Source organism: Asterias rubens, chromosome 10 (assembly GCF_902459465.1).
Source record: "Asterias rubens chromosome 10, eAstRub1.3, whole genome shotgun sequence".
Taxonomy (NCBI): Eukaryota; Metazoa; Echinodermata; class Asteroidea; order Forcipulatida; family Asteriidae; genus Asterias; species Asterias rubens.
In genome coordinates this window covers 5,172,394-5,196,398 of record NC_047071.1, presented here as the reverse complement: position 1 = coordinate 5,196,398, position 24,005 = coordinate 5,172,394, and the positions used below count along the sequence as shown (strand labels likewise).

The window sequence follows — 24,005 nt, the reverse complement described above, 5'->3', positions numbered from 1 at the left end:
ATGCGCTTGCGTATGGTGGGATTTCGTTAAGATATTCGCGAGTAACGTATGCGAATATGTTTGAGTTGTCGAAAATTTTATTATACTTTGTCACATATGTTTAATTAAAATTTCTAATATATATCTGTGGATTTTTAGCATCCAGTCTGATCGCGACATCATACTTATTCGCGAATAATTTCTTGACACCGCATACGTATGCGCAAACATTTGCGAATAAATTTGTGACATCGCAAACGTATGCAATCAAAAAGGTACGGTGGCCCAAAAGCACATCGCATAACTGTAAACTTGTCGGCATACGTACATGTATGTCGTGCGCAGCTGACTTTTACCTAATCAAAAAGGTACGGTAACTGTAAACTTGTCGGCATACGTATGCCGTGAAAATATTTGGGAATATGTGCGCATGCTTACGTATGCGCTTGCGTATGGTGGGATTTCGTTAAGATATTCGCGAGTAACGTATGCGAATATGTTTGAGTTGTCGAAAATGTTATTATACTTTGTCGCATATGTTTAATTAAAATTTCTAATATATATCTGTGGATTTTTAGCATCCAGTCTGATCGCGACATCATACTTATTCGCGAATAATTTCTTGACACCGCATACGTATGCGCAAACATTTGCGAATAAATTTGTGACATCGCAAACGTATGCAATCAAAAAGGTACGGTGGCCCAAAAGCACATCGCATAACTGTAAACTTGTCGGCATACGTACATGTATGTCGTGAAAATATTTGGGAATATGTGCGCATGCTTACGTATGCGCTTGCGTATGGTCGGATTTCGTATTCGCGAGTAATGTATGCGAATATTGTTCTGTATCACCCCCAAAACACACAAAATTTTCATTTCTCCAAGTGCAACATAAATCATGCAGAATATTATGCTCCACCCCCCGCCGGGCAGAGATACCCGTATTTGCTCAAATACAGCTACCGTGCTTTCTAGTTGTTATTGTTATTGTTATTGTTTATTCGACAAACATATTCAGTGCAAAACAAAAGCCAGGGACATTTGCCTGGAATTAAAATTGTTTACCTAAAAACTGTAGCCAGAAGTCCTTCAATTCCAATATCCCTGGCCAGATAGGGGAAAATTGTCAAGGGGTCATTATAATAGATAAGCCGGCTGAAAAAGCTGCGCGGCCGTGTGCATTTTTGACTCGAGTTATTTATTACTAAATGCAAATTTTGAGAGTAAAATGGTTATTAACCGGTAACTACGATGTCTATTTGGCCATAAAAAGGTAATAGTTGAAGTATTGAGATCATCCTTTATTGGCTGTTTAAATTTCATATTTTCCTATTAATGCCATCAGAAAAAACTTAGTTTATGAAATAAATCTTTGGCCCTGAAAAGTCTATCAAAACCCTTCTGTACACACGTAGCTCTGTGTTGCAGTCACTGTGTGGACACGCCTTCGTTCTATACACTTACTGAAAAGCCTGTTCCTCAACACTGTAAGAACACTGTGTGGGCATTGTGTAAGACCACATAGTGTTTCAAGTCCCTACATTATTTGAACTTATTTTGTTTTCAGGTCCATACTTCCTATGTAGTGTTCAAACATAATGTATGTGGATCAACCCTTGTTCTCATTAACTAATTTACTCTTTTTCCAAGGACCAAATATCAAGCCTGCACTACCCCAGGAGTCTGTGTATGTGTTAAATTATGAATTGGCCCTTACCGAAGCTCACAGTCACAGATTGCTTCTTTATCCAGTCTTATTTTGTAAATTGTAATATCCTTGCAGATTTTCTACCCTGAGACGACAGATGTTTATGACAGAAAGAACATGCCGAAGACGGTCTATTGCCTGCATGCGCTCAGGTAAATTTGTTACACAGGAACTACAAAAAGAGTGTCCAATTTTGCTGTAAAAAAAGAAACACCCCAAAACATCAAAATTGCTTACTCACAATTTGTTAATTGGAAATAAAATACAGTGACTACATCTACAATGTCAAGAGCTTCAACAGAGATGCACAGGCCTTGATTTCAATGGAGGCAATGACCTCTCTTGCCCTGGTCTTTGCCCTGGTCTTGACACCCCTTCAAAAGTGTCCCTTAGACTTTAGGACTTTCTAATAGAAAAGCTCTTTGCAAAATGAAAATGGCCTTGCCCTCACAACGATGGGTTTCCTGGCATGGAGTAAAACAAGCTGAATGAAACAATTTCAGGGGATCAGGTTGGCTCTGGGGTTTCTTTTCCCTGCCTTTCACCCTCGTTGAAAAATTTGTGGACAAATTTGATGACTATTTTGCGTTGGTTTTTTATTTGTGTTCAGCTTGTATCTCTTCAAGTTGGGTATTGCACCACAGATCGAGAGTCTGTACGGGAAAGTGGACTTCACTGGTAAGTCATGATATTTGGAAGCCAAAGTAGAAGTAGCGTACAAAGTTTTCTTCTGACCTTGTCAGAAAATATTGCTTAAAGATTTTTCTGCTTATCAAAAATAAGCAGGAGATAGTCACATTTTTGCTCCTGAGCAGCTCAATGTAATTGGGCCCTGTAGTATGCTTTGAGGTCTCCCGCCCCCCACCCTACCCTACCAAGCTTTCACAGATCTAAAAAGTAAATGAATCACAAGAATGTGTATCACACACCAGTGGTGCCTCATTAAAAATGCTAGCAGCTACTTAATTTATAAAAACAAACTCCCAAGATACCTGTACAGTCATGATATCCCGCAATGCTACACTCTTGAGTCAACAACACACGCAGCATTGTGGTCCATACATACGCTATTTTAGGAAGAAATCAAACCTCCCATTCTAAATACAGAAACTTTTTTGTCTCCGTGGATAAATTAACTATCCCTACTCTAAACCCTTAGGTGGTTTAACCTACAATGTTTATAAAAGAGCATTACGACATCTGATGCACGGGTATCGATGACTGAAAGTTGATTTATAGAATTGAAAGTATGCAAGTTTTCATGAATGAATACATGGTTGACCTGGGAAGGGGATGCTGGTTCTATAATAGTTCAAAGACAATTTTCAGGAATGTTTTTTCTTGATTTGGAAGGCAGTGTCCTTCAAAATAGTCATGGGGTTATGACTGACGCCCCTGGGGGCCTTTAGCTGTGTTGCACTGGTCTTTAGTAGGCCCTAGTGTCCCTATACAGAAAATGTCTCGTAGATGGACACCTACTGGCATGATGCTAAATCCTAAATAGCAAAAAATATTGCCTAACAATTTTCTGTTAAGCATAAATTAGCAAGAAACCATTTACAAATTGTACTTGGTAGTTTGGCTGGTAACCTTATTATGGTAAGCATAATTTTGGTGTGCTTAAATCTATTTGAGCTTGAGCAGCTCTATGAAACTGGGCCCAGGTGTTCTTACATGTATGTTAATCCCGTTCATAGTCCTGACCCGAAGCAAATTACAAGTAAACTGCAACTTGACAGGGCAGTGACTCTTCCCCTATCCACGGTGATTTAAGACATTAATCTTTCTAAGGTCGCTGATTGATCACTTAGGAAGCTGATCTCATTAGGAACTTTAATACACAGATGATGAGAAACATAATTCACAGCTTATAAGTCTCTGCTGACTGATTGATGACACCACCCACTGTACACATTGTTCCTTATCTTTGTTTTCATTTGTCTGCTCTTCTTCTTTGCACCATCGTGGCTTGAGTTTCATTTATCTATAAGACAGGGTGTTGGCTCGTAGAGCGTGACGCAGATTGGGTTTTAAACGCTTTGCAGCCTAAGATGATAGGAGTGGATTTATTAAAGGGAACTTGTTTAGTGTGGTTTAAAGGGTTCTCAGGAATTTTCCGAAACTGGCGCAAATTTTTGGGGGAGTTTGGCCTAAGCGCGCTGAGTTGAAATGAGGCCCTTATGAAGTTTTTGACTTGGTGTTTATCTTTGGGCAATTTATTTGGTGTTTGAAGCTTTGCATGGTGTGGTTTTCTCCTGCTCGAAGAGTATACTGCTCGAAGCGTCGAGAACACAGGCACTTTTCAGAGCCAACACTTTTCCAAAAGAGATTTTACACATACCCGCAAGTTTACTATTTATGGATAATTCTTATCTTATTTTGACATTTTTGTAATTATTTTTGAAACACAAAAATAATGAGAGATCAGCAATACTGTTGTTGTTTTGGACCCAAATAAATTATTGTTAACTGACAATACATGTTCAAACAAGTTACTGTGTTGCACAGCGAATGTGTGTGTACTGTACTTTCGTGTTGCAAAATATGCAATCCAATTCCCTAAAAGATAAGCTCCACCGCAGATATGATACACAGTCTGTGTATGCATCGCTGGAAATATTTTGGGATTCTGAACTGTGTTATGGGATGTGTGTTTTAGACATTAATTCTCCCGGAAAAAAACACTTTTTGAGATTGTGACTCTCTGCATTGTAGAAAAAAAAACAATTCAATGAGGAAATAGGATGGTAGAACAAATTAATGTTATTGGCCTATTTGATCAATAGCTTCTCAATTTAACTCAGTTTATGTAGATAAAAAGAAAACTCACTGATGATTACTATAATGTTATTAACATATAATTGATATTACATATAATTGATATTTTTGGCATACTTTTTTGTTTTGTTTAATTAACATATAATATTTTTGGCATATGCTGTATTGTTCTGTTTAATTAAAACATATAATTGATGTTTTTTGACTTATTTGTTGTTTTTGGGAACAGAACGTTCTCACTAACATTTATTCAACATAACATACACATTTAGAGGAAAAAACCCTGCACAGCCTGCAAATGGTTTTAAAGGGGCTATGTAACTTTTGTAGGGCAAAAACACAATATCCACAGATTTACACTAAACTTACACAGTTTGAAGATAATGATAGTAGAAAGCTTCCCTGAAAATATTACGTGCTGAGGTGCTGTGTTTTTTGGGAAATTAGTAAAACAATGTCGTGAAAATAATTTTCGTCTCATGAGACGAAATTTATTTTAATCATTTACAAACGTATTTTCATGACATTGTTTTACTCATTTCTCAGAAACTACAGCACCTCAGTAAGTAAGATTTGAAGGGAAGCTTTCCACTATCATTATCTTCAAACCCTGTAAGTTTAATGTAAATGTATGGACATTTTGAAAAAGTACCCAAATCCTTTAAACATGGGAAAGTCCCAAATTGTTCCAGTCTGAAAGTTTGCTATCTTAACAGTGACATTGTTGGTTTTGGGTTCAAAACACTAGTGTATCAGCAAACACAGAAGTTTTAATCGTTAGTAGTAGTTACTTGTACAAACGTATTTGAACAGGAATTTCTTTCGCAATTTGAGAAAGTTTCCTCCCTCGCCCTAGACCTGACTGAAAAATCATATGAAGGAATGAAAAACCTAGGCCCAATTTCATAAAGGCTGTTACTTCGTATGCACTAAAATTTGCTAAGCATGTAATTTCTTCTTGATAAAAACAGGATTACCAACCATATTTTGATTTGTTGCATATTGCTTGATATTGGTATTCAAATGTTGTTTGCTAAAATGTGTTTGCTAAATCCTGAAAAATCACGTGGAAATTTGGTCGGTAATCCTGTTTTTATCAAGGAAGACATTTCATGCTAAGCAAATTGTTTGTACTTACAGGCTTTATGAAATTGGGCCCTGAAACAAACAGATGAATCAAAATGAGATTTTGGTGGCCTTCGTTCTCAATATTTTTCTTTCTGCAAGTTACTCTTGTGTGTTTACCTCCACAGAGGAAGAAATCAGTGCTATGCAACAGGAATTGGATAAATACGGAATCAACATGCCTGCATTTGGCAAGATCGGAGGCATCTTAGCCAATGAGGTAATGTTTCAAAATCTCCTAAATTAATTTCTTGTTTCTAAAGAGGTCTTTAGATAAATTCAACATTTGGTTTTACTGATAAACTGATGAAGTGTGTAAAACACTGTTTACTCTGTACTTTCCAGAATTATGTAGACAAAATCGACAGCCATAGTACTTGTGTGGGATTCAAACCCACAGCCTTTGTCTTCTAAAGCAGATGTCTGACCACTAGACCACAGAGAGATTGCCTGGTAGCTAGTGGTAGTTTGAATCCTGTATTGTTTTTTTAAAACTGCCTCTAGCTACCAGGAAATCTTGGTGGTCTTGTGGTGAGAATCTCGGCTCTAGTCTGGCAAAGTTTGTGGGGGTTTGAATCCCACTCAAGCAAATTTGCCTATGGATTTCTTTTTTCCCAGGACTTGGGAACTACATGAACTGAGTATACATAATACAGTTAAACATTTGTCGGTGTAAGGGGAAAACCAAATCATATTCTTTATCCTACATGCAAATGTAGCATAAATGTACTTTCCTGTCAGAGACAAAAAGAGAAGTGAAGGGCTAAAAAACAACATCAATGGCAAAGAGCAAAATAATAAACAATTTAAATTTGTTTTGAGAGAGCCCTGTTTTTTACTTCCTTTTGCTGTTTCTGTTTTCAAGAATTAAAGAGCAATTTAAAAAAAAAAAATTCCTCTTCCTTTATTTTTCTTCTTCTTTTTCCTCCTCTTCTTCGCATGTACATCGTGTCTTGGCAACAGCTTTCTGTTGATGATGCAGCAGGTCAGTACAATTTCAATTTTTGAGATCTTCTCTATCGGAAATGTGTGGCATTTTGCAAAGGGGGTGCCCCTTGGCTGTGATTGTCGTAACCAGACACTTTTCATTTGGCTTTTGGGGAAAAGCAGTGGGGAATACAACCATTTTTGTTTACATTATTATTTTGTTTACATATTGTTTATTATATATTTTGATCTTTGGGAAGACTGTATAATATATTGAACCATTCATTTGTGCCCTATAGACAATTATTTTATTTTTGTATTTTTGTATTTTTTTTTTTTTTTTGGGGGGGGGCAAGGTGTCTTAGTGGGGAGGCTTCTGTCCTGCCCTCCCCCTGTCCCCCACCCCCAAACTGCTGGCTGATGACAGGAAAACTTAGTATCAAAACATAATTTACATAACATTCAAGCTCTGGAGTAGATTGAGTAACTTAAATAGCCTACCAAATTGACAGGTCAGGTCACTAGACCGTTAAGCTGTGACTCTCATTTCCTACTTCAGCTATGTTTTATTACACAGCTGTTTGATGCGCTTCAGTCACGTGTGTGTAAAATTCAAGATGCAACTTGACTTCTTGGGCAACCTATGGAGTAGTTTTCAGGGTGTACAAGGGCGGTTTAATGAGTAAAAGGCAGGGTGGTTTGGGGCTGTTTGAGGAGTAACAGGCAGGATGTTTTAGGGGAGTTTGAGGAGTAACAAGCAGGGCGGTTGTGGGCAGTTTGTTTGAGGTAGAGCCAGGGCAGTTTAGGGCGGTTTGGACGAGTAACAGGCAAGGCAGGCGATTTTTTTTTACAAACTTCACAATAAATTCATTATAATTGATTCGTCCCAACACAGTGCATGCTGCAGTCATCGCCATCAATGACGCCGTTGAGAAACAGGTGTCTGAGGACACATTGAAAGCGCTACACAACCCTAACGCCATGCTGGTCACTCTCATTAACGACAACCAAGACTTGTATCAAGAGACGCTGTACAATGCTAAGCAAAGTAAACACCAGAGTGCTCTGAATAAGGTGTGTAGGCCATCAGAATCTTTCAGGTCTAATTAATTTTCAGTGCCTACTTCTTTACTCTTTTTTTTTTAACCTAAAATGCCTAGCTTTAGAGGTTTTTAAAACTGTTTTAAAGGCAGTGGACACTATTGGTAATTACTCCAAATAATTATTAGCACAAAACCTTACTTGGTGACAAGTAATGGGGAATGGTTGATGGTATACAACATTGTGAGAAACGGCTCCCTCTGAAGTGACATAGTTTTCGTGAAAGAGGTAATTTTCTGCGATTTCGATTTTGGAGACCTCAGATTTAGAATTTGAGGTCTCGAAATCAACCATCTAAACGCACACAGCTTCGTGTGACAAGGGGTTTTTTTCTTTTGTTATTATCTTGCAACTTCAACGACCAAATGAGTTCAAATTTTCACATGTTTGTTACGTGAGAAGACTGGTCTTTAATATAGTGTCCAGTGTCTTTAAATAAATAAGTCTTTCTCACCAAATAATTTTTGTACTAAAAGCCCAGCAGTCTCATGAACTGTTCTCCCACATTTGAGCCCTGGAAGCCACTGTGCAATGTGTGCAGGAACACCTCTTGTTTGGTTTCTGTTTGTTCCTTTTCTCTATCTTTTTTTCTTTTCTTCTCTGGAACTCGAGATTAGAACTGAATTGAACCTTGAAACGCATCAGACAATTGAACCTCAATGTGAAGACATCGCAATTTTCTTGACGTCATCAGATGTCGAATTACAAGGTTTCTAAAGTTGATAAAATTGTCATTTCGCGGGGATGAGATTGTTCGGACTTTTGGCTGAATTCAGACTTTTTATGTAGGCCTGGTGAAGAAAATCAGGCAATATTTTGTTCCACAAATAAAGAAATCCTGCTCATTGGTCTACTTCTATAGTGCTTTGGATACTGTTTGCAAATGCTGCTTGGAATCTATAACCCCAGCAGGGGTTACCAAACGGTAGAAATGCCATCATTTCAACATACCTTTGAATTTGTATCCAAGTTTCAGACTTTTTCGTTAGTAATGACTCTCACCCCTGCATTTGTTATTCGCTGTATGTATATCAAGACGAACCATTGAACTATTCTTGTTGTATTTACAGAGTATGAGAGAAGGAGACGATATGACTGAGAGAGAGATTTATGACATGCTTCTCACACAAGCTGAAATACAGGGGAACATCAGCGCTGCTAATGGTACGTTTCTTTCTGTTGGTTTTGTAGTAAATCTTATTTCGGCAAACGAAAAACTGAGTGGGCGACAGTCACAACATTGTAAACTTATTGTGATTTTGGCAGTTTCTGTTAAGCAACACTTTTCTGTGCTTAGCAAGTTTTTAGGCTCCCAGGTTTTTTGAAATTACGCCCAGGGCTCCATTGCATTGAGCTGCTTAAGAAAATGCTGCTTTCAGCTAAGCAAAAAAAGCAGGATACCAGTCGGAGATTGTACATTGGACAAGGTTTTTTTTGGTTGGTAACCTTATTCTGGGAAGTATAAGTTTGTGAAATTGGGCCTAGGTGAAAGTCAGAGAGATACTCGTATTTCTAAGCGTTGTTTTGTTGTTTCATTGTTGTTGCAGTTCAGAATCAGATAACTGTGATCAACTCTGTGTTGGACGCTGGCGATGTGAACGCCTTGGTGCGAGCCCTGGAGAGTCCAGCCATCGGAATCAAGAATGTGAAAGCAGAGAATGGCCGATGGTATCTGAATGCACTCAACCAGGCGAGGAGACAGAAGATACAGGTAAGAGAAACAAGGTTTCGGGTTCAAATCCTACCTAGCAAGAGAAAACTACCTATGGTCCAGTGGTTTGACTGCAGGACTTGCAATCACAAGATTGTGTGTTCGAATCTTACCAAGCTAACTGTGGTCCAGTGTTTGACTGCAAGACGTGCAATCACAAGATTGTGTGTTCGAATCTTACCAAGCTAACTGTGGTCCATTGGCTTGACTGCAAGACGTGCAATCACAAGGTTGTGTGTTCGAATCTTACCAAGCTAACTGTGGTCCATTGGCTTGACTGCAGGACGTGCAATCACAAGGTTGTGGGTTCGAATCTTACCAAGCTAACTGTGGTCCAGTGGTTTGACTGCAGGACTTGCAATCACAAGGTTGTGGGTTCGAATCTTACCAAGCTAACTGTGGTCCATTGGCTTGACTGCAGGACGTGCAATCACAAGGTTGTGGGTTCGAATCTTACCAAGCTAACTGTGGTCCATTGGCTTGACTGCAGGACGTGCAATCACAAGATTGTGTGTTGGAATCCGGTAGGCTAGACCGCTCAGCCCCAAGCAATTTCTTAGGCAGTACATAGGCAGCATACAGCAACAGAGTTCAGCATTCTCCTGAAATTGATCAGAGCACACTGATAAAAACATTAAGCCGTTAACCCACCAATTTTCTCAAAACCAACACTGCTCATAAGGAGACTTATTACACATTCCAGCAAACCTCACTTGATTGACGCTAAACAAAATATTGGAGTGTAACTGAAGATGCACACGTAATTAAGTCTATTCGTTTTCTTCACTTTTTTTTCAAGAATGAGGGATCTGATGATGCGTTCTTGGACAAGGATGAGCTACAAGTCGGTGTTAACATGGCCAACTCTGAAGCAGATGAACGCAAGCAAAGTAAGTCTAGATAAGTCTGTGTAACATGTATATTGACGCAATTTAGCCATTGGCTACAAGTTCAATTTTAATAAACCATCAATAATAATAATAATAATATTAATCTAGAGTCTTTGAATCTCAGAAATAATTGGACCTTTATGTAAAAGGTGTCCCTGGACAACACTTCCCATATAGATGTCTAAAGAAGGTTACCATTCAGTGCTTGAATTTTGCAGAAAAATCTGCACAAAAACGCAGGACTTGTAGCGTAGAATCTTTACTGGACCGGGATTTTATTTGCAAAACCAGATTCATTTTAAATGAGACTACAATCGAAACGAGAACACAGTTTGATCATCCTAAACTGTGTCGTCAGAACCAAACACTTAGAGTATATTTATCTGTTTTGTTTAATGGGCGATACTTGGCAGGATTAAAAGATATTTATGAGGCTAAAACCTTTCCTTTGAATACCATTCTTTTGAGACAAAGATGTTGGATTGAAGAAAAAACTAGACTACTGGACTTGCCTTGTCTTAAGCTTACTGGCCCGACACTAAAAAATCACTGACGTCGGCCCAGTGGTCCAGTTTAAAATTTCAACCCTGCTATTGAATTTAACCCTCTAAATATTTTTAATTTGTTATCTTCACAGTGTTGAAAGCTGTTCGAGATATCAACGGGGCTATTGACTCTGGGAATGCCAAAGAGACGGTGTCTCTGCTGAACAGACCCGAGGCCAAGCTACCCACCTTGGAGCCGCAGTGGGCTGATCTCTATCAGGAGGAACTAGGCAGACTCAAGACGACCAATGAAGCGGTGAGACACAAAAACTTCTCTCACATGTCAATACTATATGTATATGAGACGTAAAACTGTTGGTTTGAGTGTGTTGTGTAATGCACCTAAAAGAATTCAGTACACTTATCGTTGAGAGAATGAGTTCACCCCAATGTTTTACCTTAATTTTGCTACTTGTCTTTATTAAGATTTGAAGACAAAAAAAAATTGAAGTTTTTTGTAATTTCTTTAATTGGTATTATTTATTTTTTATTTTTGTGCAGGATCTTACACATGACCAGCTCTCTGAAGCTCTCCAAGGTATGATTTATTCCTGATGAGTACTGCAACTCTTTGCCTGGTGCATGTTTCCCTCCATCCTACAATCTAGACTGTTTTTAGAGTAACAGCAATTCCTACCTTCAGCTCCCTCGAGTTATTTTCAATTTGTTTTTCTTGTAGCCCCTTACCAAGAGTGGCTTTTTAGCCTTGTTTGAGTCAAAGTCGATTTAGGGTTCATTTTTTTTATATTATATATATATAAAAATTATTCAAAAATATTTAAATATAGATATAAAAAATATTATATAAAAAAAAAAATAAAAAAAAACAGAGGGTTCAATTCCCCATTATATTGACACAAGACTTTGACCCTCTATCTGTCGCTTTTCCCTGTCACAGTACTAAAGACAGACGCAGGCATCAATCATGCCGTGGATGCAGGAGACCCTACTGCTATTGACACAAGACTTTGACCCTCTATCTGTCGCTTTTCCCTGTCACAGTACTAAAGACAGTAGCCGGCATCAATCATGCCGTGGATGCAGGAGACCCTACTGCTATTGACACAAGACTTTGACACTCTATCTGTCGCTTTTCCCTGTCACAGTACTAAAGACAGTAGCCGGCATCAATCATGCCGTGGATGCAGGAGACCCTACTGCTATTGACACAAGACTTTGACACTCTATCTGTCGCTTTTCCCTGTCACAGTACTAAAGACAGTAGCAGGCATCAATCATGCCGTGGATGCAGTAGACCCTACTGCTATTGACACAAGACTTTGACCCTCTATCTGTCGCTTTTCCCTGTCACAGTACTAAAGACAGTAGCAGGCATCAATCATGCCGTGGATGCAGTAGACCCTACTGCTATTGACACAAGACTTTGACCCTCTATCTGTCGCTTTTCCCTGTCACAGTACTAAAGACAGTAGCAGGCATCAATCATGCCGTGGATGCAGGAGACCCTACTGCTACTGTACACCTCATGTTGCTCCCCGAGGCCTGCCTGACTGACATAGAGGAAGACGAAACAGTCTGGCAGAGGTACCAGGATAAACTGGCATCCAGAAAGAGAAAAAATGCATCGGTGAGTGATTTTGTGTTTTAAGGCTACCAAACTGTCGACCCGAGAATGAATGATTTTCCCTTAAGTGTACAGAACAGAGTGTCTGCAACATAGAGGTGTGTATATCGGTTGGGGTTTTAATATTTTGAGTTTACCGACATCCCTAGTGGATCCGATTTGATTTTGCTGCAAAGTTCTGCGCTAACCAGGGCCACAGAATTCTGCAGTTTATTGGGTGCAGTATTGAAGGGGACAATTTCTGTGGTAAGCATTGCTTTTAAATGCAGTACAATTCTAAACTTAAATTGACACCAGCAATCGTGTGTAACCTGCACCAAAGTTCAGATTACCAATTTGGATTGAAATTGGTAGAAACGGTTAAACAGAAGTCACTAGTTCTGTTTAACTGTTTAGGAAAATAAGCGTAGAAGCACAACCTGGCAGCGGCGCATTAATATTGTTGTCTTTCTTTGCAGAGTGGTGCTGACTATCTACTACAAGAGCATGTACAGGGATGCGTTGAGATGGTTAATGCGGAGCTACTTGAAGAACATGAAAGTAAGTCAAAAAAGCTTCCTCTTGACCCACGACCTTTGCAATTCTAGGGCAGTGTCATACCAACTATACCACCGAGATTGCGCGGTAGCTGACACCTATCAAAAATAACATTTATTAAATAAATTTAAATATATTAAAAGCGTTTTGATTTGTTTACCTTGTTCAGGGATCATGGCTGTTGCTAAGATCAACGAAGCCCTTGATACGGGAGACCCCAACGAGACACTCCAGGCTCTGCAGACCCCCGCCGCTAAGCTAAGAGAAGTAGAACCAGATCTTTATATCCTTTATCTCATCACACTACGAGGAGAGAAAGACCACAAGGCAGAGGTGAGTTCTTGGCTACTAGTTTGTTTTATTTTTGTTCTATTTTTGTTCTTTTATCAAATAATAAACCACAAGGGAAATGTACTGGGTAGACATGAAATGCTTTTGGTTTGAACAAAGAAATATTTACTAGAGGATTTGAATGAACGACCTCCGGTTTAACGTGCTGTGCCGGTGCTTTGTTTGAACCATTCCTTGTTTTGAATTTTTATTTAGTTGACTGAGGACGAGGCGGCAGTGTTGTGGCTAGATGAGATCCAGGATGGGATTGATAAATCCAACAACAAGAACACCAACGCAAACAAACGTAAGTTCAAATCCCCAAACTCAAGCTCTGATGTTTCTGATCAGCAGAGTGTGGACCATAATAATAATAATAATAATATCAAAGTCTTATATAGCGCACGTATCTACTAAACCTTGTAAATCATTACCTGGTGCTATCAGAATTAGGCTTCACATTCAAAACGTAGTCGCAAATCTTGAAGGAAGTTCTGTATGTTACAGCGCCTGGAGTGTCACTGAGTGACGGACATGTGCGCTATATAAGAAGCCACCATCATTAACAAATACGGAGCCCTTAGGGATGTGATAAAGGGCTGTAGAAGTATATATTATTAATATTTTACTCCATGCTATCCAGTGGCTGTGACTGTCGCCAACGTGAACATGATGATAGAAGACAAGAAGTCAGCCCCACTACTTGAGGCGCTGCGTCAACCTGACTTGGCTCTGAACTCAGTCGTCCCTGACTGTGAGGAGATGTACCTGGAGAAACTCACAGAGGCCAAAGAAAATAAAACAAAGAGTGAGTCAATCTTTGTGTTTTATTCTCCGTTGTCGCCACCACTTTAGCACTTTTCACACTAATCGGGGAATAACTGCTGGCCTTTTCAAACTTTTCGTCTAGTCCAATTCTCTTTTTGTTTACCCTTGCCTAGCAACTCAGATTGATACACTTCTTAAGATCAATCCTTTCTCTTTGAGACTTTGAGCTTTACGACTTAGGATTGGGCGAGGGGGGGTATTTCTGGTAGTTGTTTTACAATCCCCGAGTGAGACTATTTGTGACTAGCTTGTAGTCATCATGAATTTAGCTCTGTGACCGGTCTCCTCATTTTAGGTGGTTCTCCTGGTAGCTGGGTGTGCCATAAGCTTAGGGATGGAAGTAACTTCTACTTCAACTTCTTAACCATGGAGTTCAGTTGGATGGAGCCAGAAGACTTTTGTGATTCCAATCTGCAGCTCTCTAAGGAGGAAATTCAGGTAAGATCTTCTAGGTAGACGTTTAGGTTTTTGCATTAATACTCAACAGATCTCGGTACTGGGCCCAAGTTCATGGCTCTGCTTACCGCAGAATTCTGTTCTTACGATCACAATTCTCCACAAATTGTGCAAGCGCAGTATTTCTGTTCAGCTGAGTGTGGGAGTCCCAGTCGTGAAACTTGTGTTCTAAGGCAATATACTTAACCATTAGTGCCTCGTCCTTTGGATGGGAAGTAAAACCATTGGTCAATTGTGTTGTGTTATGCACATAAAAGAATCCGGTGCACTTATTGAAAAGAGAAGGGCTTCGTCACTGTCATCCTTGTTTAATTGGATGCACATTGCGCCACAGCACCCTGTTAACCATTACATACTTCAAAAACATAGCTCCACAATACCTTACAGGAAAATACTGAATGTTGAAGTGCCGTGAGCGTCACTGAGTGACGGATATGAGTGTTTTTTTTTATATTATTGAGTATCATTTTACTTTGAATTTTTGTGTGTGACAATCAGAGAGTGGTGACTGGGGTAACGGCAGAGTACGACCGTGCTCTTCTCTTCAAGTCCAACGAGGGTAAGATAGTGACTCTTCAGTCTCATGTGAGAGGAACCATCGCTAGGAAGGCCTACAAAGAGAGGTTAGACTTCATCAGGAGGCAACTGCCTGCCATCATCCGTATACAGGTACGTCTTCAGGACAACCAAGGAATGAATAGTAGTATGAACATTTATAATGTGGTGTCTTGTGGTTGAGTGATCTAATTCGTCGAGCCCAAGCTCTGGTGTTGTCAGCAGCAGAGTGTGGGTTTAAATCCTGGTCATGACATTTGTGCCCTTGAGCACAAATTGCTTCGTAAAAAGTTGGTAAGGTAGTGCATTCTGCTCTACCAACCAGGCTCTTAGAGAATGATATTTAGTATTGGAACTGTGTAGTTAGTGTGAAGCTAGTATTTCTTATGGCGGAATGTCCCTTGATTGATCTTTCTTGTTGTTGTTTTTTTCTTCATCAGAGCTGGCTCAAGGGCTTCCGACAGAGGCATGCTTACAAGGAAAGATTGGATTTCCTCAACGGTCAAGAAGAAACTGCAGTCAAAGTAAGGAGTCAGAGTGTCACGGCCGAGTGGTTAAGAGCATCGAATTCAAGTTCTGGTGCTAATTCACCGGAGTGTGGGTTCGAATCCCGGTCGTGACACTTGTGTCCTTGAGCAAGATACTTTACTATAATTGCTTCTCTTCACCCAGGGGAATAAATGGGTACCTGCGAGGGTAGAGGTTGATATTGTGAATGAAAAGCTTTCAGAGCGCCACGGCAGCACGGGGCTGTATACTCCCTAATGGGAGCTGAGAAAGATTAAAGGGATGTTTATTGGCCCAATGCCCAGGGGACTAATGTAAAGCGCATTGATACGGTTTATTGTGAAACGCGCTATATAAGAATTTGTTATTAAGGAGCACCAATCTTTGTTGTAAAATGAAAGTATTTCAATTTGACGACCGGTCAAGATGAGGGTTTTACTACACTGTTACCTTAATTCTCTGAACTGCATCTCTTTGGGACTCCTTGCCTGGTGCATGTTTCTCTCTCCATCCAGAAGATGGAATGAACTGCATCTCTTTGGGACTCCTTGCCTGGTGCATGTTTCTCTCTCCATCCAGAAGATGGAATGATTTTTGAAAACGATGGTTTAAGTTTCCGTAAATGCAGTGTAACAGTATTCTTTTTCTTTTATCTTTTTTTCTTCAAATTTTGTAGTTGCAATCCTACGCGCGGATGCACGCCGACCAGAAGAAGTTCCAAGGAAGACTCAACTTCTTCAAGAAAAATGTAAGTTTAACTCGCATATCAAGTGATAAGCCACAGGGGAAACTAATTGGATAAACTTGAGTGTTATCCCTGGCCTTACAGCAGTTACAGGATGAATGTCTTCTGACAGACACCCTCGAACAAAGATATTGACATAATGGGGAGACCGCCAACATAAAGGCTAGATAGCTCAGTTGGTAGAAAGCCAGCTCCAGTTATTTGTTCTTGTTCAAGGCAAACTTATTTAACACACTAGATCTGATATGGCATGAAATTGGAATCACTATTAATCCAAATCTTGGAACACCCACAACGTTATAAGGTCTTGGTCCTTTGAAGTTGAGCATTAGGCCTTTTGAATTGAATTTGTCTCACCAGCTCAGTTGGTGGAGCACTAGCACATCAACCCGGTCATGGGTTCATTTCTCGCTCCAGTCAATTTGTCTCTAATCAACCCAAATTGAAAGGTACCTTTGCATTGATTTCTCCATCCTCTTGTAGGTTGACTCTGTGGTGAAGATGCAAACTTTCTGGAGATCCAACAAAGCCAGGAATGATTATTTCACACTCGGTAAGTTTCTTTCTTTCATGCAAGTATGCTGTAGAAATAAGGATACCCAAATGATTTTTGTGATGTTAGTAAAAATTTACTATAAATGCTCTCTCACTGATCCATATTCTTTAAATCCCCTTCTACAGTTAAGTCGGATCATCCTCCTGTCAGTGTAGTTGCAAAGTTCGTTCACCTCCTGGAACGGAATGAAAGAGACTTGAATGAAGAACTTGGTATGTAGAACATTTTTAGTTTAAGTAGAACAATTTTTAGTCTGAAAAAAAAAAAAAACATGAAAAGTGAAACCTTTTTATAATATTGTAATTGTGCTGTGAATTTGTTGACAGAACTTCAAGAGCTTCGTGAGAAAGTAGTGAAGAAGATCCGATCCAACCAGCAATTGGAGAGCGACCTGAACGTCATGGACATCAAAATTGGCCTGCTGGTCAAGAACAGAATCACGCTTCAGGTAGGCAAACTGACGAGGGCCAAAAAAAAAAAATAAGAAATCAAGTTCTCAAAAGAACATAATCTACACAGCAATTAGATATACACATGGTGTTACTTCAAACCAAATTGATCTATTGGTACCTCGCCATTGCAAAGCCTCAAACCCTATACAGACTTAGGTAGGAAGAATATCTTGCCAGTTTCTCCAAGACCATTTTGAGCCCATGTGTTTTGGGGTTATTTTTGAGGGTGCAACTGTTTGTGAAACAGTTGGTTGGAGGTGCAACCGCCTGTTTCAGAAATCATGATTCTTCCTACTTTGAGTCTATTAGAGTCTACACCATGTGTACATGTAGGTCACCCCTTGAACTCAATAAAAAAAAATAATGACTTTTCACCAAAGACCAAATATCAATACTGGGTTTACCATTTGAAATTGTGATTTAAATTTCATTACTGCGTTAATCACTAGGATGTGGTGTCTCACGGTAAGAAGCTCCGACGCAACACGGAGACGAGCCGCACCTCTGGCCTGAAGGCCATGAGCAAGGAGAAACGTGAGATGTTGGAGGCATACCAGCATCTATTCTACCTACTTCAGACGGACCCACACTACCTGGCCAAGCTCATCTTCGCCATGCCTCAGAGTCGCACCACCAAGTTTATGGAGTCGGTCATCTTGACGTTGTATAACTACGCCGCCAATCAGCGAGAGGAATTCCTGATGTTGAAGCTGTTTAAAACGGCGTTGGAGGAAGAAATAACGTAAGTTTGGTTTTCTCTACACCTTTTTTTTGCGGGGGAGGGGAATTGACTCCCAAAATGGTGCAAGAGGTCAGTAAAGTAGGTGGGGATTGTGTTAAAAAAAAAAATCTTACATACAATTTTTTTGTTATGAAGTGAATTTTTGAATGTGATTTCAATTTTTGATATGTGTTTCCATTCCATTATTGTTAACACTACACCTCCACACACAAAATACCTTTCCAATGTGATTTTATATCCTTCCAAAGTTGATATCTCGTCATCATTACTTTTTAAATTTGTGCTAATAAAACCAGCAGCAATTAGATGCCTACTTGCATTTAGAGATGCCTCAGTCACACTGGAGCACTTAATATACAAAGTGATTGAGGCAGTAGTGCTGGAACAAAGATAGCCTCAACGCCACTTAATATACAAAGTGATTTGTGGCAGTAGTGCTGGAACAAAGATAGCCTCAACGCCACTTAATATACAAAGTGATTTGTGGCAGTAGTGCTGGAACAAAGATAGCCTCAACGCCGCTTAATATACAAAGTGATTTGTGGCAGTAGTGCTGGAACAAAGATAGCCTCAACGCCACTTAATATACAAAGTGATTGAGGCAGTAGTGCTGGAACAAAGATAGCCTCAACGCCACTTAATATACAAAGTGATTGAGGCAGTAGTGCTAGAACAAAGATAGCCTCAACGCCTTGGTGTAGCGATATGCATTTGTTTAATATATGAGAATGAGCATCTTTTATTTTGTTGCTTGTAGATAAAGACTTTTGACCCTGTTTGCAAGCCTTGCATTCATTGCATGCAACTAAATTACCCCCGCCCCCCCTACTTTTTGCATCGTGTCTTCTTTAAGAATGTGTATTCCTATAAAGGAAAGCAAAGTTTTTCAGAATGGCATGGCAGATTTAACTGTTTTCTGATTCAGGGGTTTGTGTAAACTACCATCGAAGACCAAACGGATTTTAGACCAAAAATAGTCTTGAAGGCACTCAGCATGATCCTAACATGTTCAGCTGCGAAAGTTTAAGGAAGGGAGCGTCTCAAATGTCAGAAAGTTTTGTGAGAACATTCTACCTGGATTGGTGAAGCATTCCAGAAGGTGTTCTGGAGGCACACTCTCATGGGGGCCGGTGGAGGTTTGTACCCCACCAAGTGGCCCCGGTCTGGTCCCTTGCGCAAGGAGGCCTGATAAAGTTTTGCTAGATTCTAGCATTTTTAAAGAACCAATTTTAGGGTTAGGCCACATAAAAAGAAAATTGTTGATCGTCCCCGCCCGACCGTTCAAAACCCCCCGACCCCATTTTTATTTTATTTTGTTTTAATCATAAAAAAACAACCTTTTCAACTGATATTTTTTTTCAAAATGTACAGGTTTGAAAAGATGTTTAAAGAAGGTTTTTATTCATGTTGGCAGAGAACAATTCTTGAAATATTTACTTTGGCTACACTGTGCTTAGTTTTTTGAAAAAGTTTACACAAAATGTCATCTAGGAGTTAAATTTGTTTGACAAAACTATTGAAAACATAAAAAACACACAAACCCTCTGTTTTATAGTGATTGTGATGATTTCTTTATTCTTGATTTCATGTTTGGCATGTCCACAAAACTATTTAAAAAAAAAAAAAAAATCACTCCCTCCCCCATCCGAAAAAAAAAAAAGGACGATCAACATTTTTTTAATTTTTTTTTTATGTGGCCTTATGAGCCAGCATTTCATGCTGGGAAATAATGTCTTGGCAAGATCGATCATCCCTTGGAACTGGGGTAAATGCTTTATGTCTGTCTTACTAGGCAGTCAAGTTTACTATAGTATCCTGACCTTATTTGTTGCGGAATAATACATCTTGGTTGGGGGCTTGGGTATGACTGTTGCATTAATTGCATGGCATTTTGTTTAAAGGCAGTGGACACTATTGGTAATTGTCAAAGACTAGCCTTCACAGTTGGTGTATCTCAACATATGCATAAAATAACAAGCCTGTGAAAATTTGAGCTCAATCGGTTATCGAACTTGCGAGATAATAGTGAAAGAAAAAAACACCCTTTGTCACACGAAGTTGTGTGCGTTTAGATGGTTGATTTCGAGACCTCAAGTTCTAAATCTGAGGTCTCGAAATCAAATTCGTGGAAAATTACTTCTTTCTCAAAAACTATGGCACTTCAGAGGGAGCCGATTCTTACAATGTTTTGTACCATCAACCTCACCCCATTTCTGGTCACCAAGAAAGGTTTTATGCTAAAAATTATTTTGAGTTATTACCAATAGTGTCCACTGCCTTTAACCATTTCATTTAGGGCAGTGGTTCAACGTGATTTTTATTTCAGGTTGAATCAAATGGAATTTTGTGATTCTGTTTGATCCCAAATCCTGATCTCAATTTTTTATTTGCAGTACTTATCAGAATTATAAATGTCAGAATCAGTCAAAACTAATATATTATAATGACCATTCCTTGAGGGTGGCATAAAATGTGCTAACATAACTCATTTTATTATTTTGTAACAAAATATCATCCAGTCATAAACCAAAAGGGAAACTGACAGGGTATAAAATAATTTTGTTTGTTCAACTCAAAGTTATATACAAATAACTCTTCAAACTGTGTTGTTTCTTTTTGTGAAATTCATTCAAAAATGAACACATGTAAAACCCTTACAGTCCAATTTTTATATTTTTTGTAATCAATCTTAAATTATTTATTTTTTTCATTAAGTGATGCATGGTGTTCTTGGCTTTCTGAGTTTGATTTCCCTGAATTTTGCTCCTTATTTTTTTATTTATTTTTTATTTGCAATCCTGTGTTGCCCTCTTTTTACACGACGTCACTGCAATATTACTACTGCCAATCATTCCTGCTCCTTCGTCATTCTTCAATTCTTTTTTGCTTCTTCCCATCACGGATTGACAACCTTCTACCCTGCAGGATGATGTAAGTAGGGATCACCTCTTTCCCAGAAAGTATAACCGGTCATTTTACAGTGAATTATTTTGTTTTAGTTGCTGTAGATGCAAAAAAGTAACCCGTCTAGTAGTGGCTACATGTACACATACTGTCATACTTTATTCATAATTTCATGCTTAGATTGCACATACCTAGTGACCCTGCCCCACAAAACTTATTTAATGGATTTTGCTTGAATCTATTAGAAGAGCTTTCAACACCCATGCTATACTACTATTTGCCCTGGGGTCGTTTTCACAGGGATAGTCCTAACTTAGGACTATTAGAAGTTATTAAAAACTTAAGGCTAGTCCTAAGTTAGGACGAGTAACTCGTCCTAATTCGAGATAAGACTAGTCTTAACTCTTTGTGAAATCCACCCCTGGATCAATTTTTAAGAATTCATTAGCCCTTTTCACACTATCTCTTATCCCCATGGCGAACACAGCCCTGGGGAGGCCCAGGGGTTTATAACCCCATGGTTACCCCGGGTGCACTTTCACACAATGTCCCGCCCACAGGTCCCTCATCAAGAAAATTCCTAATCTATAGAGGGCAGGGTCACACATGTGTGTACATCTTGTAGTGATTTGTAATAGTGGTGTTCGGTTTACTAATAAACATGCGGATAAATGCTTTATATGCTTTCCAGCTTAACCCTTCAAAAGTGCTAGTGCTTTAAGGAGTTGTACAACATCGGGTTTCGGAAGTGTACTTTCATTCCAATCTTCTAGTTTTTAAGAAATAACCGAAGATGTTCATCCCAATGAAGTTACCTAATCTGCTTCAAATGCTAACTGTGATTTCCTCCCATCCATTCCGTTATGTTTCCCTTTAGATTGTATTTCTGGGGGGTTTTCTGTAAAGAAGTTTTCAAACCTATTGTGATTTCATTTTAGACATTCATTGTCAGCTAGTTTGTTATTCCCAATCCTGCTTATAATGATGTTATAATCGCTGAAAAAAAAGTTCTGGAAATGTACATTATTGTTTTCTTGAACTCTTTCTGTGTTTTTAGTGGTGTCCTCCTACCCTACAATACAATACTCTCACCTGCAACTGTTTTCTCACACCCCACCCCACCCTGCAGCAACTTCCTCTTTCACTGTGGTTGTGCATGTGTTTGTAGTACAATATATATGTACAAGTGGTTGTGCATGTGTTTGAAGTAAAATGTATATCTGTGGTTGTGCATGTGTTTGTAGTACAGTGTATTGTGGTTGTGCATGTGTTTTAAGTGTACTGTATGTTATTTTGCATGTTGACTATAAAGCCCGGTTCATACTTCCTGCCAATGCGAATGCGATGCGAATTTGATGTGAATTTGACGTCACAACTCCTCTTTCGCTGCAATATTCGCAAGAGAGTTGCCCACAACTCAACTCAGCGCGAATTTCCTTGCGCATTTGTGACGTCAACATTCGTATCGCAATCGCATTCACAGGAGGTATGGACCGGGCTTAAAAGGATCTATTTGAAAAAGCAGGCCTGATACTTCACAGAAGCACTGGAGGCAATTGCCTCCTGGTTTAGTTTGGACACGGCCAAAGTTGCATGTTGGTGGTTGTTTGCGTGCTGTTTGGAATGTTTTCAATTCTTATCTTTTGGGAAAGTGCAGCACATTTTGCTCTTGCCTGTTTGGGGAAAGGGGGGAAAGCAAGTTGAGTATCATTCCTCGTTAAGACAAAATGAGTTGTCAGTCATTGAAGGAATATAATTTGAGATCCAGTTTCTGTCTGAATCTTGAGTTTCAGTGGTCATCAAGTAAAGTATATAATTCTTAGCTGTCAAATGTGCTGATTTTTCCTTTCTAATTTGTATGCTGTTTATCACCTTATTTGGTCCATATCAAATCCACATAAACATGTTTCTAGGGGTCTCCCTGTGTAGGCTGATGCGCATGGGTGAACTGGCATTGGTGACTTCTGTGTATTGGAATATCAAACATTTGTACAAAAAGAACTTCACCACCGATATGATTTAGCTTTACCTACAGACAGCGTAAAGCCCGGTCACACAGGCTTGATAACGAGAACGAGAACGAAAATGTTATCAATATACGCCCTTGATTGGTTGAATAAGCTCAGGCATATTCTGTGCAGAGCAATTCAACCAATAGAATGCCTTCTCTTTGCATTGTGATCGTTCTCGTTATCGCTGCAGTGGGACCGAGCCTTGACGCAGCAACTACATCTGACTTTTTCAGCCTAAATCATTTCCTTGTTGAAAATGAGTTGATGAATGATTCGTCTCAGCGAACCCCACTATCCTTCAAAAGAGATTTCCAAAATTTCACTGACATTTTTCTACAATCTAATAGTTTTCTTTCTGTTGAAAATGAGCTTGATTTGTTCATGGCAGTTGGAAACTTTCCCTCTTCCTGCACACTGCTGATAAAAAGTTAAAAAAAACTCTATAACCAGACCACCGTGCGCTATGGTTCTTATTTGCGGTAAGAGGAGCCGTAAAATTGGACCCAGATATTGATCATATATCCTCCTCTGACTCTTATCTGTTTGTGTTTTGTATCGACAGTTCTAAAGTGGACAAGATGATGGAGATTGTGACAGGAAGCCCTATGGTCATCAAAATGGTGGTCACATTCAACAGGTAAGACAGCTTGGGAAACGAGCACAAATTGTAAATACACCTAGATTCTAGGCTTGTGACGTTTAGGCAACCTATGTTTCAATAGGGGACTTTTAGGGTGCTTGGTGGCAGCAGACTTAAGTAGGTAAGGTGAGGTTTATTTTATTTGCAACCATGTACTGTTGGATTTGTTATAAAAAATACACCAAAACTTTAAAATCATTATTCTATACATGTATTTACATAGATGAAGGTTACAAAAGTAAACGTTAAATAACAAAGAATCGCCAGTAAAAATATTACAATATATAGAAAGGGAGATAAACCGCAACATTTTAAAAGTACTAGGTAAAATCCATTGTTCTCGGTAATGTGCGCGTGCTCAGAACTACGTACACAATGGACATTTAC

The 24,005-nt window shown here is 39.2% G+C and overlaps 1 protein-coding gene across 6 annotated transcripts in view; it reads left to right on the top strand.

The window, feature by feature from the left end:
* The window catches only part of LOC117295251 (ras GTPase-activating-like protein IQGAP1), a 65,638-nt gene that overhangs the window by 23,807 nt on the left and 17,826 nt on the right, over positions 1–24,005 (top strand). For 4 of the 6 annotated variants that reach the window (XM_033777788.1, XM_033777789.1, XM_033777794.1 and 1 more), the window contains 25 exons: positions 1,768–1,844; positions 2,303–2,370; positions 5,724–5,815; positions 6,559–6,580; positions 7,418–7,596; positions 8,694–8,787; positions 9,171–9,334; positions 10,134–10,224; positions 10,862–11,025; positions 11,271–11,307; positions 12,188–12,357; positions 12,813–12,894; positions 13,061–13,224; positions 13,438–13,528; positions 13,865–14,029; positions 14,345–14,487; positions 15,004–15,174; positions 15,501–15,584; positions 16,244–16,315; positions 16,796–16,865; positions 16,994–17,080; positions 17,195–17,316; positions 17,770–18,062; positions 20,988–20,993; positions 23,541–23,615. In XM_033777788.1, coding sequence (XP_033633679.1) covers positions 1,768–1,844; positions 2,303–2,370; positions 5,724–5,815; positions 6,559–6,580; positions 7,418–7,596; positions 8,694–8,787; positions 9,171–9,334; positions 10,134–10,224; positions 10,862–11,025; positions 11,271–11,307; positions 12,188–12,357; positions 12,813–12,894; positions 13,061–13,224; positions 13,438–13,528; positions 13,865–14,029; positions 14,345–14,487; positions 15,004–15,174; positions 15,501–15,584; positions 16,244–16,315; positions 16,796–16,865; positions 16,994–17,080; positions 17,195–17,316; positions 17,770–18,062; positions 20,988–20,993; positions 23,541–23,615 — 2,783 coding nt within the window. The remainder of the gene's footprint in view (positions 1–1,767; positions 1,845–2,302; positions 2,371–5,723; positions 5,816–6,558; positions 6,581–7,417; positions 7,597–8,693; positions 8,788–9,170; positions 9,335–10,133; positions 10,225–10,861; positions 11,026–11,270; positions 11,308–12,187; positions 12,358–12,812; positions 12,895–13,060; positions 13,225–13,437; positions 13,529–13,864; positions 14,030–14,344; positions 14,488–15,003; positions 15,175–15,500; positions 15,585–16,243; positions 16,316–16,795; positions 16,866–16,993; positions 17,081–17,194; positions 17,317–17,769; positions 18,063–20,987; positions 20,994–23,540; positions 23,616–24,005) is intronic. The other 2 variants (XM_033777790.1, XM_033777793.1) reach the window with 1 other exon arrangement.